At 31.8% G+C, this 18,438-nt stretch overlaps 2 protein-coding genes and 1 long non-coding RNA gene across 3 annotated transcripts in view; all 3 read right to left on the bottom strand.

Moving 5' to 3' along the window:
• LOC116776994 (serine hydrolase-like protein) overlaps positions 1 to 220 on the bottom strand; it is a 6,887-nt gene extending 6,667 nt beyond the window's left edge. The window contains exon 1 of the mRNA XM_032670327.2: positions 1 to 220. This exon is cut by the window's left edge and continues 135 nt beyond it. The gene's annotated coding sequence lies outside the window, so the exon portion shown is untranslated.
• A 1,775-nt stretch (positions 221 to 1,995) lies between these two features.
• Positions 1,996 to 5,624, bottom strand: LOC116776995 (uncharacterized). Its single transcript, XR_004353977.2, has 3 exons — positions 5,493 to 5,624; positions 2,858 to 2,948; positions 1,996 to 2,171 (listed from the first exon to the last, which is right to left on the bottom strand). It is a non-coding gene; the product is annotated as an uncharacterized LOC116776995 (long non-coding RNA).
• Positions 5,625 to 8,569: 2,945 nt separating this feature from the next.
• On the bottom strand, positions 8,570 to 18,017 carry LOC116776908 (homeobox protein Hox-A4). The gene is made up of 4 exons (XM_032670207.2): positions 17,194 to 18,017; positions 10,963 to 11,035; positions 9,850 to 9,991; positions 8,570 to 9,653 (listed from the first exon to the last, which is right to left on the bottom strand). Exons 1-4 carry the CDS (start codon positions 17,585 to 17,587, stop codon positions 9,537 to 9,539), a joined length of 726 nt encoding a protein of 241 aa, XP_032526098.1. The 5' UTR covers positions 17,588 to 18,017; the 3' UTR covers positions 8,570 to 9,536.
• Between the last annotated feature and the right edge of the window lie 421 nt (positions 18,018 to 18,438).

Below are 18,438 nucleotides of genomic sequence, written 5' to 3'. Positions count from 1 at the left end.
TATATTATTTTTTAAATGTTCACAGATAATTTTAAATATGTTTTTATGCAGAAATTCGAGGCGACGGTTGAAGGAAATAATCCAATTATAGCTACGATTTATACACCTCTTGAATAAAATTTAAAAAAAAATCACTAATTATTTTATAATTAAGGTTAAAGAATTCTTAGATTTGTTCTACTTGGTTGTGATTTATTATTCTATTATTTGAATCATTATCGTTTTTTATAGATTTTGCCAATGTCGTGTGTATCTTTTAAAAGCTGACAGCTGACATTACTAAACTGTTGACGTTTGGAAATCGAAATTTTAATTATGTATGACTGTGAGATAACGAATATTATATATAAATTTCATAAATAGTTTAATGTTTATAGTAATACCAACCACATTAAGTACTCTAAAAAAATATTTTTTTTTTATCTTTTTTTTTTTATTATAATAAAAATACATACCTTTATCACCCACAGCATTAGTATTACAGAAGTCTACTTAAGTTTTTTACAGCCATTTTTTTTATATTTTTCTTACTTTTTGCTCGTAATAAAAATATCTTACTGTTACGTTTATGAACTTTTAAGAACATTCATTAAGACTGTTTTTATACGTCGACAATCTTCATTCAATGTCTCTCTTCGTTGTAATTTTAGACGTAAGTCTCTTTATAGTGTGATGATCTCTTGCGAGTCATGATAGATAATTCTCTCATTCCCTTCTTAAAGGTCTACAAAAGCGTTTTATCTGAACAGCTGCAAGTGCTTGATTCACTAGGAGCTCCGATCATATTTAGTTTTCCAGGATAACAGGACGCGGTCCAAACCTCTAGCTGCATCAGGACCGCACCTCATAAAACCTCTACAGCTGAACGATAAATTTAAATCATCAGATCTAAGTCTTTAGCGATAATTCATATATTTAATACTAATAGTTTTCGGTTTTATTACTAGTTTATAATTATTCTAAGTTTCTCATCTCGCCGGTCCGTGATCACGGTTGCTATACAGTAACCGAAACATCAGGGGTATGTAGGTTAAAAAAAATAAAATAACGCTTTGTAATCCGAAATTAGGTTTCACTTGAATTTAAATTTACTTATAAATATATTTTTTCAGAATTGAATACATTGTGATTTTATTTAAATTACTTTAAATATAGTATTTGATATTTTTGAGGTTACAATTATGGTTACGTTTGTATGATATGATTTTCTAGTACAATACTTTGATAGCGTACAATTAAAATAAAATGTAATCATGTGTGTAATTACTTTAAAACTATTACAATATATAATTATCAGAATACCTTATTTGTATAATAAAACAACTGTAAATAGTAATAAAATTGATCTTTAAATATATATTAATGTAGATTTTTGATAAAAGGTTTTTCCTTATGGTTATCATCCGATTAAAATTACCTTGAAGCGAGAACTTGTAGACCTTGCGAGAGGTGAATGGAATAAAAAGGACTTTGGAGGGTCATTTTATACTGTTTTTATTTGTGTATTTTTTAAAATGGCGTCCCTAATACAAGGAGATGTCAAATTTGACGTAATTCAATCAGGTGTTTAACATTTGAAATAAATGTTTGATTTCGATGAAAAAAATATAAGTAAATAATTTTGATTTGATATTTTTATAAATATTATATACATAATTACTTCGTTTTTGTATTGATTACAATTATTATTGATTCTTGGGATTTTTTAAATATTTCACATGTGATGTGATTTTTGTTATTATAGTGCATGGAGACTGGAGTAATTATAACCTTAACTGTGTATTCTCAAAAACGTAAGTAAAGAAATATGGTGACCTTTATCGTAAACTTCCGAAAATACTTAAATTCCATCATTCTTACGAAACAATACAATGAACTTTCACTGCAAAAGTTGTGTTTATCATCACATAAAATTATTAAAAAAAAATAAATAAGCACAGTAATATAAACTACGTATTTAATGATCTCAATTTCAAGGTAAATAAAAACAAAATAAAAGTTTTGATTTCGTATATTGGCATAAATATCTCCGTCCAACGCCGCCATATTTGATTTGTAAAAAAACATTTCTGTTGTTCACAACGTCGCTGATGTAACCGTCAACTATTAGTTTGTCAAAAGTTAATATGACATTTTTTATATTATTTGATATTTGTTTGTTGGTTGAATATCTGTAACAAAGTTATATATATGACACCAGTTCCTTAGTACTGACTTTATATAATTATATACTGAAAATATCACAGTTATTATAGTCCTTGAAACTACATATGACGTGTGATTCATAATCTATTTACTTTTACGTATTATAAGTCTGCGTAATTAAGGTAAATAAGTGTATATGTGAAGGAATAATTATAAAATGTCTGTATTTAGTCCGATGCGAACTTGTGGTAAAGATGGTATATGAAAAATGGAAAGAAATTAAATACTTACATTAAAATTTTTATGCGATAATCAAAAAGTATTGAGGTATGATTTTTGATAAATTTATTGTATATGCATTTATTATACTTATATATGTAAATTTATTTTATAACTAATATTTATAATATGTAAGTAATATGTATAAGTAGATATAAGTATATTATTTACACATAATAATATTTATTACGTAATAAATTTTTAATTTAAACTTTTATGAATAAATAAAATTTATATTTCTTTTGGTCTCAAATAAATATTCTAGAATAATACAGCAGCTTTGTTTGGCTAAAATTTTATATTGTGTACAGACAATAACAACGCTATACATATCACCACTTTAGGCAAACCTCGATACTTTTTATATAAACGAACAAAGATATATATTTTTTTTTTATATAAGTTATATATTATGTGAGTTATTAAACATTACCTGTTTGGGAATAACTTGTTGTATTTACACAGCCAGCCGTCGAAATCCGTGTACATGTCCTGGAGTCCACACAATTTTTTTATTTCAGATTCTAAAAAAAAAAAAGCCTTGTCAAAAAGAAAGTTTACTTTAAAATCTATGATTTATTATGACAGTTTGGATATATACTAATGTAAAAAATAAAAAAATATATATTTAATTTTGAATTTTTTGAAGATTAAAAAACGTAGCGTGTCAAAATCGAATGCAAATGTCAAAGGGCTGTCTGACAGTGACAGTGTCAGACATAACCTTCGTTAATCGTAGTGCTTTTCGTCATTTTATACTGACTTGTAGTAGGAGTTAGTTTGATTTGCGGAACTGATTACCAGAGTTTTGAGCTAATTTCCTATACTTATACTCTGACGTGAATGTATTAACGTGCTCAAATTAATGTAAAATTCTTATATATATAGCAATACAATAAATAGTATGTATTTAATGTGGGACCCACTAACACTTTCTTTTCATATATAAGTTTGACATACACATATATAAATTACTCTAACAGACGGCTCCAATAATCGTGATATACGAAAAAATTTAATTATATAACATTATAATCTTCGCGTCGAACAAATTTTATTATATCATAAGCATACATTAATAATTAATTGATATTATTCAACCGCTTCTTGAGCTTATGTGACAAATAGACGTGAAAGAAATATGTTTTGATTACAATGGAACAAGCGTTTGTATGTCATCTGTGTTCCCGAACTAGTGATGTGCCAATATGAAGATATTTATTGGTATATATACATTTTTACACCGATTACTTTTGACAACAGTTTGTTTACGGACAGGCAGACACACACGCCCATATGTATATATATACATATATATTTTAGCGAGTCTCTGTGTTTCTTTGAACAGCTCTCACTCAATACTATAATAAATACGTATCCATGCATCAAAAACAATTTTTTTACAGCTAAAACTTGAACGCACCTATTAATTTTGGCATAAATTAGTGACTTATAAACTCCTTGAGCGAGTTCAGAATGGAGGCACATCGTTTTTAATGTTATTCATTTATCAAAAGGTGATTGAACTAAGATCGACTCACTGTCCCCAGATCAGGATATGATTGAACCCTTGTGATCCATCCAGATAGGTATAATACTTAGTCAAACTGCCAGCTGAAGTTAGTATTTATAGTTATTTAAGATTTAATTCCAACGTACATAATGAATCTGAGATTTAATGATTCGCAGACAGTCTAACAAAACATAATCGCATATATAAAGTGCCCATAAGTCAGTTATAAAAGTATCTATTATATTTAAATGATAGTAAGCTTCTCTGTTGCTACAATTAAAGACACTATAGTCTCGCCCTCGTGATGATTTTCTGTAAAGCAACCGAAGCGTGGAGATTTATTAGATATAAAATTATAATAAAAACGCGCTGTAACCGAAAAACTTAGTTAAATTTAAATTTAACGTTGAAAATCTTAGATAAAATTAACTAATAGGTGTCTTAGTAAATAAATCACAGAACAGACAGACAACTAACAACGATACGTTGTATTAAATAAGTGATTATTTTAACGAGAAGAGTTAGTAACTTACAACAATCTTGTTCCTGAGGCTGTATACACATTATACTATACTTTAAAAGAGGCGAAGCTTAAAAAAGGTTGTATATAAATAAAACAACAAAAAAATCAGTGTTGCAACACTAATAAATATTAAATTTATTAATGTAATCGAGCTAGAAAGTAGGAAATTCCTATTCCGTAACGTCTTAAGCAATGTATTGCGTGGAACGACTAGCGATCTTTGGTATGCTTACTATTAGTTTCAACGTCACACTGAATACTTAGAGTTAATAGTTTCATATATATATCACGTCGTATTATAACATTGAATGGGAAACGGGAAACGCTGCGTGTGGTGTATCTAAACATGTGGTAAGCTATCTTTGTACGTTGATCTTACGTTTTCCTAACATTTGACAATATTTGTCAACAAAAACATTGTTATCTCTATTATCAGTGCGTTGACCTGACTGACGTGACATTGAAAAAATATTATAATTTGATTGTTTATGTACAAAAGAATATTATTTTCACATCAAACAAATATATATATATATATATATATATATATAATTAATTATGTTTTATATTTCAATACGTGAAAAACACGGGATTGTCCTAAACGTAATATTTTTGATTAACGTATTTATCTACACAGATATCTGTCAGTCTGTCTATCAAAATATGTTTTATTACACAATATATGTCTTTTCCTATTTATAAATTAAACACGATTTTAATACTTTAACCCTCCGTCTGTTTAATTAAGGCGCAATTACGCTTGTTTTCAACCCATACTAAGCTAAATACGTTAAACAATTTAAAAAAATATTGCGATAAAAGTCGAGTTCAAAAACTAGTTGTATAGAAATAATTTTATACTCACACTATTTAATTCAGAATCTCGTTAACTTTGTATATTTACGTGGAACATATTTACGTTGCATTATAATTTAAAAAAAAAATCGAATACAGATAATAAAAAACAGCATTGAGAATAAATTTGTTTATTATGATAAAAGCTAATATATATATATATATGTATAATCTCACCTCTATAAAAATCCATTGTTTTTTTATAAACAAGAATTTGTACACACAGCGTGTTTACACCTCGATAAGTAAACAGTGACTGACGCGGTCGAAGACAAACATGGTACAATACATTAATATCATATATATATATATATATATATATATGATAGGCTCATTTGTTAATTGCTATTAGTGATAAATATTATTTAGTCTTAAGCCATCATAGATATTATAAAATATTACGAATGAAAAGACGTATATATATATATATATATATATAATTCTACTGTACGTATGTATGTCACTGCACACCTAAACGGCTGGACCGATTTGAATGGATCTTTTTATACGCATCTGCGTGTCGCCCAAGATGGTTTAGATTCACAACCCAGCCCGACAGATGGCGCTGTCTGTATATAGGTTGCTTAAAGCGAAAAGCCTTCAACGTAGGTACTATATGTATTGTTTAAACAAACTTTACACATCTTGTTCTCTGACGTTCACGCGGACGGAGTCGTAGCTAAAAACAGGTATGTACTATCTGTATGTCACTTCGTAAGTCACGTACTGACAGACATTTTATTTTATTAATAATGGATGAGATAAAACACATCTGATAAGTTTTGGTCTTCGATAGATTGAAATATAAATATTTTTTAATCGGTAGCCATAACGAGTTGGCGTCGTTGAGCTTAGTACAGACGGTATATAACCTAGGCCAAGACGAAAAACTACTCATCATTCCATGGAATCACCGCACGGGTGCCGGGTCCATCGTTGCAGGGAGAGGAGCTTCAACAGCGCCTGGGACTTGACCAGGAGTAGGTTTAAGGCCCTATCTAACGTTAAACGCTCACCTCCACCGTCCATCTCCTCTCTCTACCTAAACAAATTTGAAACGAACCTACTAGGGCTGCCATCGAAGTACTTTCAAATCTTAGTGTACGAAGATTGTGCTGAGTGAATGGTCTCTCGTGTTAAAGATACTTCTATATATAACGAAATTAAAGTTTGCATTCCGCTTTAGAACTAATAATGATATTTTATTATCTGTGGTATTTAAAAAATCACCTAGTTGTTTTACTTCAGCGACCTCAATTTTTATATTCTAACTTTTTGGTTTTAACTTCTTGGTTACTTAAAACATTTTTTTTTTCGTCGGGATCTCTCTCGTCTGCTTTACTTAGTTATTTGTCACTATAAGAGTAACCATAATAGCTAAATTGTCGTCATAGTTTAGGCGGCCATTTTGTCTGTGACATATGTAGGTATGTTTTACGAAAATTATACGATTAAATTATGAATTTATCCCAATATTAAACTTAGATTGTGAATTTTTTGATATATATTTTTTTGATCGTCACATAAAACTGAGGTTTAAGCTATATTTTATACAAAAAATATATTTTATCCATTCAAAGTAGGGTCCATCAATCACATAGTGAACATTTAATCGATGTACGATAATTAAATAGGTATTCAAACACAAAAACGTAGCGATATGCTTACTATAAGTTTGCGTCACTTCATACGGAGCGTTAATAGTTTATCATTCATAAATCTTCACATATACTATTAAAGGTAGCGAATGGGAAATATGAACCGTTTCGTGCGCAGTGACGTGCAAACTTGTGGTAAGGTATTATCGTTTCAATATTGATAAAAAAAAGTATGTGATTATGTTTATATTAAATATGAAAGTAATGAGAAAATTAATTTAATTTAAAGTTTTAATTTTAAATATGTATATATGACTCGAGAAGACACGATAGCTCATTTGGGAAAGCAAATGAGCGATCTCATTCTAAAGGTCGTAGGTTCGACTATTACTATAAATGGAATTTTAAATTACTTATTTTTGAAGTGAAATTTCTTACGCAACTTCCAACACGGTTGCGTTAAACGTTAACGCTCTTCCATAAACAGAGCGAGAAAGAGCGCGGGGGCTCGAACGCACGCGGGCAATCAATTTTGTCTTGTAACTAATGTTAATAAAGTTTGTCTGGAAGGAACACTAAAAATTCCTTCCTAAATAAAATCAATTTCTACCCTTCCTGTCTTCATACCAACATTACGAAGTTTCACTACCTTTGTGCGGAGGGAGTCCGTGCACGATTAATTTGTTTTTGCCTATTAAAATCTCAATATAATACACAATACACAATACACTATGACATGACAACAGCACAATATGTATTGTAGTATTGTAGTTAATGTATCGACCTAGATAAATAGCGTTATAGCTCTAGGTATAACTACCTAATTGATGTTAAGGTCTGTCTGTCGATGGTTTATTGGACAGCCATTGAATAATCTTATTGGACAAAACCGGGTTATAAAGTTGTTAAATTAAATATGTAAACACATTATCACTGAATCCATTGATTATTTTGGGTGGCTATGTATAATTTGTAAATTTAGTTTGCGAGTTAAAGTTTAAATACTTTACAGATTTGACTCAGAACGGATAGTATCAAAGTATTGGGTGAAAGACGATGTACTTAGTAAGAGTTATCATTGAAACGAACAAAGACTTTTCAGTTAATCGTACATATACGTTGATAGTATCGCGTGAGAAAATTCTGAACCGTCTGTATAGTTTCACGATGGACACCCGTGGTAAGGATGGATAATGTTGTCTAAGTTCTGTACGAACTATTAGTTCTAAAGGACTGAAAGTAATAACTTATTTGTAATTTGGTGTCATTTATGCTTTTGTTCGTATAATATATTAATAAATACGTTTTGACGGACAGTTGCTCGTTTATATTGTGGCATATGAGCAAAGGTCTGCTCACATGGAGAAGGTTAGAGCATTAATCACCACGCTCGCTTTAAGCGGATTGGCGATTTCAAACTTATGATTCGAAATTACAAGTCCAGGTTTCCTCACGATGTTTTCCTTCACGGTCTTTCAATAGTGTCTGAATAATCTTAGAAAGTACATATGTTTCGGAAAATATCACATTGGTACTTGCCAGGTTACGAACTCTCACCCTTACGTATGAGAGGCGGGCCTTTAACCTCGAGGCCACCACGACTTTATACATACACCAGCATATGCACAGACTGTGTCAGTTTAAAGTAAAACTATCTTATTCATGTATATTATATTTATTTATTACTTACATCAAAGAAAACGAGAATAATACAAGTTCTACGTCATAGGTAACTTTACAAATACGTGATTTAAGGGTTTTTTTTTACATTGTTCAACGATTTTTCATCATGGAAAAGAACTACGTCGTGCGATCAAATAAAACTAATGTTTTCAGATAACTACGCTTCATTTTATTATTTAAAAACTTTTCTAAACACAAGTACTCTACATGCTCTCGTGTGCCCGTGATCACGGTTACTACGAGGTACAAAGTAACCGAAACGTCTAGAGTATGTATATAAAATAATGAAAAACGCGTAGTAAATCCCAAAATCTCAGTTTTATTTAGTTTTATTTACTCGCGAAAGTCTCGGATATAATTACGTTGTGCCCTATATTAAATGATATAGCCGACGTCAAAGGAAAATGTATTTACAAACTTAAACTAACTATACATCTACGATTTTCTATTTTATTTTAATGTACCTTATAAATATATGTCGTAATTAAAATAACATTGTACGTTTTAAAAACATTAATAGTGCATTCGTAATTAATTCAGATTGTTACGAACGTTTGGATTACGTGTCACTAATACAAACGTATGTTTGTCTGAGTAAAAATTATTATATCGAAGGAATGTTTGTTATTATCGGATACTATTTAAAATATGTTGTAAAAGCAACAACGGCGCAATGATAATTGGAATAAAATATAAAACAAGTTATAGTAAATTAAGATGGATGACTGACATTTCAAAATAATTCAGCGATGACAGTTTAGTACAGACATTTAATTGTGACGCTGCACACAACGTTCTTCCAATGTCACGTTGTGTGAGAGATGCGGTTTAAAATCGTTGAAGCGGCTGTAAAAGAATTAAATATGTCACGGATACTGAAACGTCAAATGTCAATGTCAGATGTCAGTGTCAGATGTCAAAGTCACGTGTCATTTATTATCTATACGTCGTCCCTCTCGTCCGGCCTGTGCCTCTGCAGCACAGCCAGCCGCTGCTGCGTCACTTCCAGGTGGTGCTTCCGCCATTTTATGCGCCGATTCTGGAACCAGACCTTCACCTGGAAGGTAGAACTCAATCACGTTATAGTACAGAGACAAGTTATGTAACATTTAAATAAGATTGTTAGTACTTAGTTATGATAATCGTTATTTGGATAATAGATTATGAAGATAATTTTATCCGTGATGATTGGATTGTTGGATGGATGGACGGTACTAGTAAATTAATAAATAGTAGTAGTTTTGTATGAACACCTGTGCCTCTGTGAGTTGCAGCGCGTGTGCCAGGTACAGCCTCTCCGGCCCGACCATGTACTGCTGTCTCTCAAACTCAGCCTCCAGGCGTTCCAGCTGCTCGGGTGTGAAAATTGTCCGGATACGCTTACTCCGACCGGAACTGACGTCAGAATTATTTCATCATGTATACATTTAAAAAACCTTAAATTATTTTCATTAATATTATTAAGTTTTTGTAATATAAACAGAAAAAATATTAGAATAATATAAAAATATATATATAAATATTTTACATCATTATTTATTGATAAGTCAGTATTTCAATCAACAGGTCTTATATTAAAAAAAAAATATGATAAATGGCATAATAGGAATGACAGATTTAAGTGTGGAGTTCGTCAAGGAATGAGTGATTGATTGTTTGAATAAAGAATGATTGAATGAACAAGCGTTTAACTAAAACGTTACTCAATGTAATTTGTTTAGTATTAAATTAGCTTAGTTTCACACAACTTATTTAAACTAATAGCATATTCTCAATTGATCACGTTAGATTTATTTACCGCGACGGCACGTTAAGTTTTTCGTTAACAACAAGTAGTAAGCGTATAAAAGTCAAAGCTAATCCGTTCCGCCACATTAACGGACGAGGGTGAGTTTTATAAGGGGGACATGTTGAGATCGACGATAGAATTTCATTAAATAAATAGTTAAAATTCATTGTATCACACAAATTAAAATGGAGTCTTACGATAAATTTGTCACCCTGACATATTGGATGACGCTTGTTAAAGGTATTGTTGCATTCAGCCGATATATAAAATTTTAATATTATTGATATATAATTGTTAAATAACATTATATTTAAGTGTTAAATTAAAAAAGAAATTCCAAAAAATATATATTTAAATAATTAACTATTTTAAACTACAACCGATTTAATATATTTTTAAAATTAGTATCTGTCATTTTGACAGACAAAGTAACCTTGCACAGATTATGTGACTAGGTAACAATGTAATTAATAAAAGAAAATACATACAAGAATGACAAAATTAATTTACAGTATTATGAAAAGAAGAAATTTCGTATCTATAAACAATATATATATATATATATAATTCTCTTTACCTGTTAGCGCAAGTTATTGTTTGAGTTCTCGGCTTCAGCTGGCTGACCTGCCGCAGCTCTGGTCTGGGGCTGTCTGTGGACAAAAAACACGATACAGAAGAATATAGAAGAATACAAAAGAAGAAATAAAAAAATAGAATCATTTCTACGAAACTAATATTTTCGAATTACTACGCGTATTTTATTATTTTTTAAAACTACATACAACCGAGGTTTCGGTTAGTTTGCAGCAACCGTGATCACGGGTGGACGAGAATATTAGTTTAATCCGAAAATATTAGTTTCATTTAAAAGTACTCGCGAATGTCTTAGATCTCATTAGAATCACGCCATTACACGTGCCCTCCAGAGCGTGTTACCAAAATGGCGACTGTATGTCAAAACACTCGAACACACGAAACTAAATTAACAAATCTTTCTCGAATTTAAATAGATATGTTTTATTTGACACTAGTTTATACCGCGGCTTTGTCCTCGTTGTCTTATGAAAATCTTTTTTAGTACGAGTATATATATATAATATGTTTTCATTCGGAAAACTACGTTGACATTGAAATGTGCTAAGATTTATTAATGTTAAACTAAAAACGATAAGTATGTAGTGTATAAACGTAACCCGTGCTAAGGTCACAATGTTTTACAGTGTTGACACACAACTATACGGCTCCATTTATTTATATAGATAATACAAATAAGAAGCATTTTTTGGCACGAGAAGAACTTGTATGAAGATAAGAGCAGTCAAAATTAAAAAAAATTTAATGGTGAGTTTTAATTTGAAATTAAATGTATTTATTTAATTAAACCAAATAAATAAGAGCATTTGGAATATCTTAAAAAGGGGTTGTAATAAATTAATTTAAAATAAATATCAGATACCTTTCTTTCTCTTTATTATCTTTTAATATATTTTATATCGTTGATATCTTTTATTTTTTATAAAACATAAAAAACAATGGGTATTTTTATTATATTAATATTAGAAGAGAAACATTTGTATCCTTATAAGGGAGCTGATTCAACGTGTGTTGTGACGTAACACGGTCATAGTTAATATGAAGAAGAAATTCAAGAAGTTATGTTTTATGTGAAACGTATGAGACATACATTACATTATATAAAACACACACACACACATCTACCATGACTCGGACACACACACACACATATATATATATAATACATCAATCCGTGAACACTCCTCAATGTGTGTGTCACTGAATGTTAAACATACAGGCCTAGATCCCAGGTCCCAAGACCTTACTTATTTTCTGACAGACAAAACATATGTATAGGTTAGTATTAGTGTACAGGAAACGTACACATACCCTCTAGATTATACCGACGGCCAATACACAGGTACAAGGTGATACAGGTAAGTAAAAATTGTACTCACTTAACTTGAAGTCTGAAGTTTAATTTTCACATATGTTGAGATCTAAGATTATCGCGAGTTTTATTCATTTAAATGAAACTAGTATTTTTCGGATAAACTACGCGTGATCTCGTCCGCCCGTGATCACGGTTGCTGTAAAGTAACCGAGACGTCGGGATTATGTAGTTTTTTACAAAAATAAATCACGCGTAGTTCATCCTAAAAATACTAGTTTCATTTAAATTTCACGTATGTTGTGGGAACATTATAGATAATTACAAACGAATATTAACACACACTTTCTGTAGGCTGAAGTTTTTTTACGTAAATATTAAAGATCGACAGAAAAATAACGTTAACTTACGTAGTCCTATACGTATTTTTTAAGATGCTGGATCAATCTTAGGGACCAAATGTCCGTCACCCATCCACCATGCATGGTAATTAAGTGCCTTTTTAATACTGTTTTATTAAAATCATCTCGTAGTTTGTCCAACGGAAGTTATTAGTAATATTAAAATGATTTATCATCATCTAACTGTCCCAACCTTTGCAGGTTGTTGCTAATATCGAAAGAATGTAATATTTTTCTGTCGATCTTTAATATTTACGTAAAAAAACTTCAGCCTACAGAAAGTGTGTGTTAATATTCGTTTGCTTTATAATATTCTCAACAAGATACGTGAAAATTAAACCTCAGACTTCAAGTTAAGTGAGTACAATTTTTACACTAACACTAGCCTATTATATATATCGGATTTAATACAAATTCATTATTTTAAAGACAGGACGCCAGCCTCGCTGACGTCACTAATGTCACTTGTTTCAGTACGTTCCAGATGTTTCAAAATGAAACTTCAATTCCTCTAAATGTTCTCATATTTCTCATATTTCTCTTTCTCATAGTTCTTCATAATCACATTCTCTATGATCCGCACTCGCTGAACTCTGCAGTCCGCTGTCGTGCGTCCAGACGTCATATTTATACCAGAATTCAAACATAGTTCTATTCTCTTTGATTTCGTTTTACTTTTAACAATAGTGACGACGACCAATAAGTTGTTATAATAATTGATGCCAGCCTTGAGTTATTTTCAAGTTGCATCCGTCATTGAAGCTGCTTGCGCCGATATATATATTTTGTCCATCACAAACTGAGTTAAGTCTGGGGACCATGGATCTTGCTGTAATAATGACATTTATATATGATATTGAGAGTGCTATAATCAATCAATTATGGTCTAAATTCGATCTTTAGATTATTTCAAGGATATTAGTATCACATAAGACAGATATCCCCTATATTCTTTTTGCAATGAACTGACGTATCTTGACTTACTGACATTTGACTTGAAATAAGTAGGTGAATATAAAATTAATAGTTAAAAAAATATATGTTATTATCGTGACAATAAGACTGAAATGTTTCTTGCAATTATGAATATGATCCGAGTAAGTTTTTCGGATTTAAACTTATTTTATCATCTCTACATTGTCTAGACGTTACGATTACTCTACCGTGAACAGGGAGATAAGATCTAAGCGACGAGACGCGACGGGTGGGTATAGTATGTATGTAAAATAATTAAAAAAAAAACTCGTTTCTATACGAAAATCCCGATTTTTACTCCTAACGCGTAAGTAGGAGTTATTATATACTATGATATATAAGGCATTAGTTTCGTAGCGACCAATTCAACCTTTCCCACAGATATATTGTTTCCGAACGTATCTATAAGTTAAAATACTATATACAACTATTGACGTATAAGATTTTAGTTTTTCATTTCAACGAAACTAAGCTAAAAAGACTAATTTTTTTCGGATGCAAGACGCTTTTTTTTTATTTTAAACTAAACAGTCCAGAGTCCCGACGTCTCGGCCACTTAACAGCGACGGACACGGGCAGGTTAGATGAATATTTGTTAAACTAACGAAAAATTATGAATAAAATAAAAATGCATACCCGAAAATATCATAGAAAATAGGTTTTCGGATACTCTTTGTTTTTTATTATTTCATATCTAAATGTTGTCTGCTCATCGATTCCTTCACAACACATGATTATATGTGAGTGTAATAAGCGAGTAGTGACATCCGAAATGGTAAATTTAACTAACTCAGAAACTTCCCGTCGGATACTTTGACTGTAAAACTGTCGCTGTATAAGTTAAGAATACAAACGAATAGTAAGCATAAAACTATTCCTACCAATATCACAAATGTATTGAGTGACTGAATGATAATTTGACAATCTTCTTTTTCCTTCCACATATGTATATATCGGCGCTATCAGCTTCAATGACGGATGCAACATGAAAATAACTCAAGACTGTCATCAATTATTATAACAACTTATTGGTCGTCATTACTATTGTTAAAAGTAAAACGAAATCAATGAGAATAGAACTATGTTTGAATTCTGGTGTAATATGACGTCTGGACGCACGACAGGGACTGCAGAGTTCAGGGAGTGCGGATCATAGAGAATGTGATTATGAAGAACCTTCGAGAAATACAAGAACATTTAGAAGAATTGAAGTTTTAAAAATTTGTAAAATATCTGGAACGTACTGAAACAAGTGACATTAGTCACGTCAGCGAGGCTGGCGTCCTGTCTTTAAAATAATGAATTTGTAATAAATCAAATATATATCTCTACTGTATGTGTGTATGTCACTGCATTCAGAAACGACTGGACCGATTGGACTGAATCTTTTTGCACTCATCCGTCTGTCGCCCCAGATGGTTTAGATTTTTAGATTCACAAACCAGCCCGACAGATGGCGCCGCAGTCTATATCTAGGTTATTTAAAATGAAAAGCCTGGACGTAGGTCACTATAGGTATGTTTTAGTACACTATACATTTCTCTATGATTTAAACGCTGATGTTCACGCGGACGGGGTCGCGGGCGAAAGCTAGCATGTATTTTATAAACATTTCTAATACAATAATCTCAATGCCTTAATCACCGTATTTTTAAGGTTTTTTTAAATACATTACTCTGTTCAATATTCAATTATGACAGTAACTTCTCCTCACGCTTTGCTTTATATTCCACACAGAACCGTTCCCATGTACGAATGCTTGGCAAAAGTCAGTCAGTCATTTATACAGTAACAAATTTATGCCTACCACAAGTTTTCAGCTGTTCGCACTGCGTACATGATAGTATTAACGTAGACGTGAATTAACTAGAAACGGTACGTTTAAAGTTCGACAATGGTAACTCGTGATAATATTTTCATTTTGTCAATGTCATTTCGACTATTTGGTGACATTAAATTGTGTCGATGTCAATGAAATTGACATTAGAACTGTCAAATAATGTCATTCTAATGAAGACGAATAAATATCCAATGGTTTGAGATTGCAAAATCGAATTATTCGTATTGTCACAAAAAAAAATTGTTGTATTAATTAGTAAATTTGATTTAAATGTGTTTGCGTTTATCACAGTAACTGAACTATATTTTTATTTATTGAGCATATTTTTAATGAGCCTGGGTCAATAAATACAAGGAAAAAGAAATTATACTACATACGAAGCGTTTCCCGTTTAGCATTAAATAACTTTTTTTTTTTGATGACGCAGGGAAACTCTTTTTACGAGCCGTCTCACCGGCCTTGGTGGGGCCGGAGAGGATGTGTGAGACTCGACCTGGGCAGGTCCCTACTCACTAAAACCACTGCGAAACCCATCGGCCGCTATGTTGGTGCACCCCGGATCTGTCAGCGACAGGGCACAACGCATTAAATAAATATAACCAACGTTAATACTACGTGAAGATTTATGTGTAAAAAACTCAAAGTTACGTATGAAGAGACGTAAACAGGTGTTAAGCTCAATATTCCGTCAAGACGTAGTTGTAGTTGATCATGGTGATAACTTTGCTTGGATTCTTAATTTTTCAATATGTTATCAAATAAAAAGAGTTTTGAGAGTGTTTTTAAAGCTAAGGCTTCATACACACTGGAATCGTGGATTATTTTGCCAATGTCCGCGTTTTTATTCGTTGGACGAATTACAATTCGGAAGTGTTGTATTTTTGACACTTGTGTTTTTGACAGCTCTTTTGACAATTGACTAATGACAGTTTTGATGTAGCCTTTATATTTCTATAACTATTTATATGACGTATAATATAATATTTACAATAAAATACATATATGTTTTTTATGTTAAAAAAAATATACAAAGAAATAAAAAATAAACGCAGAATATTTATATAATTATGTATCAATAACAATTTAATTAAAATATAAATAAGGAAAATAATTGTTTTATTCATATTTTTAAAGTCATTATTAATTATAAGATATTTTATAATTTAACACATAATCTGAAAGTGAGAAATAATTTAAAATTATATATGTTTAATTCGTAGAGAACGTTATTTTTAAATTTCAACCAATCGGTGGGTAGAAGTATTTTGTGTCATAAATTTAAACCAATCAGATCTTTTTTATGTGTGATTTTAACTAAATGAAATGTCAAATGCACTATGGGAATTCTGATTAATTTTATATCTAGTAAAGCCTTCGTAAATACTTAAATCACAGCTACTTGTCGTGTATACTGTTTGTCAATAACTCTACAAAGAATATTATATACAAATATATAACTATTAAATGTATTCTTGATACAATTGGATTACCTTTATAATTCTCAAATTATTAGCATATACTTGTTATAAAATATTACGATACGACATTTAAAAACAAATTAGTCTCATGAATGAAATTTCAAGCAAAATATTTGTGCGTAAAACAATGACTAAAGTATATTAATTTAATTTTTTTAACTGTGTTATGTTTGAGAAATTGTTAGTACATTTACATGTTTAGACCAACCTTGCCTCAACGCCGACGGCACGCCGACCATCGTCCTGCAGAATCCGTCATTAAGTCGCTGCATCTCATGACCGGCGTACAGGTAGTTCTGGAGCTGTCTCTGGTTCTGGAGTCTCTCCTGGACGCTCAGGTTCATCACATCGTCATCAGAACCGGTCAGTCCTAGGATCGCTGCTATCGTGAACGACTTCCCAGCCAAATTGGTGCCCTTCCCCGTCAAATCCACGCCGAAAGACTGGCTGTCGTCCTCCTCCAGCGACACGGGCGACGTCGGCGATGCCCGCGAATGATCATTGTCGGTGTAGCGCTCGTTTTCGCCGTAATTATCGCCGAACTTTTCGTTCTGATACAAGAGGTCGGATAAATTCGGATACACCTGTCTCTGATCCATCATAGTTTAGTTCACTTCGTACACAAAGCACTTCATAATTCACTGTTGACGATAACACAGAGCTAATAACCCGGTGCCGGCCGCGCGGGTGTGAGCTGCTTGCGGTTTATGATTAAAAGGCGCATTTTATGATATTGCTGCTGGGCGGAGCTGTTCGGTTTGGCGGCAAAAAAATGAGGAAGCGGTCAATTGAAGGTTCACGGAGGTTTGCGAGGGTGTGAGGGTTCGGACGCTGATTGGATGGGAGAGCGCCTGCGTGGATAGGAGTGGCCGGATCCGGAGGGAGGGTCCCGTCGTGATTTGCGGTTCAGCAAGCCTTTGATTGAGACAGGTCCGGCTCGGGTTGGCGATGGCTGATTTGGTAATATCAATATCATTTGTCAATTACATTACACGCTTTCAAGACGAGTATCGATAAAATTTTTATAATAAAGCCAGCGATGTAACAATCATGTTATTATCAATATGATTCATAATGTTTTATTTATGTCTTTCGTTTCAATTATATATATATATATATAAGAATACAAATGGTTGAAATTTTCGTTATCCCATCAAATAAAAATACTGATTTTAATCGAATTCACCTGTTAGTCTTCTGGAAGCTCATCCTGCGATATGGATTCAATACTTCTGGATCGGAGACCTGCTGAAGTCCATCCCTGTTCATCTTGCGTATGCTCTCTGAAACGATTTAATATCATAATCGGAACATCGAGCGCGTAATAGTTGGATGCGTTATTATTACAAAATGGATGCGGCAATTTAGTCTCATAATGATACACGATTAAATTAAATTGTTGTACACTAGCTAGTACTACGACTTAATCTGTGTATTAAGGGATATTTTATAA

Source organism: Danaus plexippus (genome assembly GCF_018135715.1).
Source record: "Danaus plexippus chromosome 29 unlocalized genomic scaffold, MEX_DaPlex mxdp_36, whole genome shotgun sequence".
In the NCBI taxonomy this organism is placed as follows: Eukaryota; Metazoa; Arthropoda; class Insecta; order Lepidoptera; family Nymphalidae; genus Danaus; species Danaus plexippus.
This window is presented reverse-complemented; position numbering and strand designations above follow the sequence as displayed.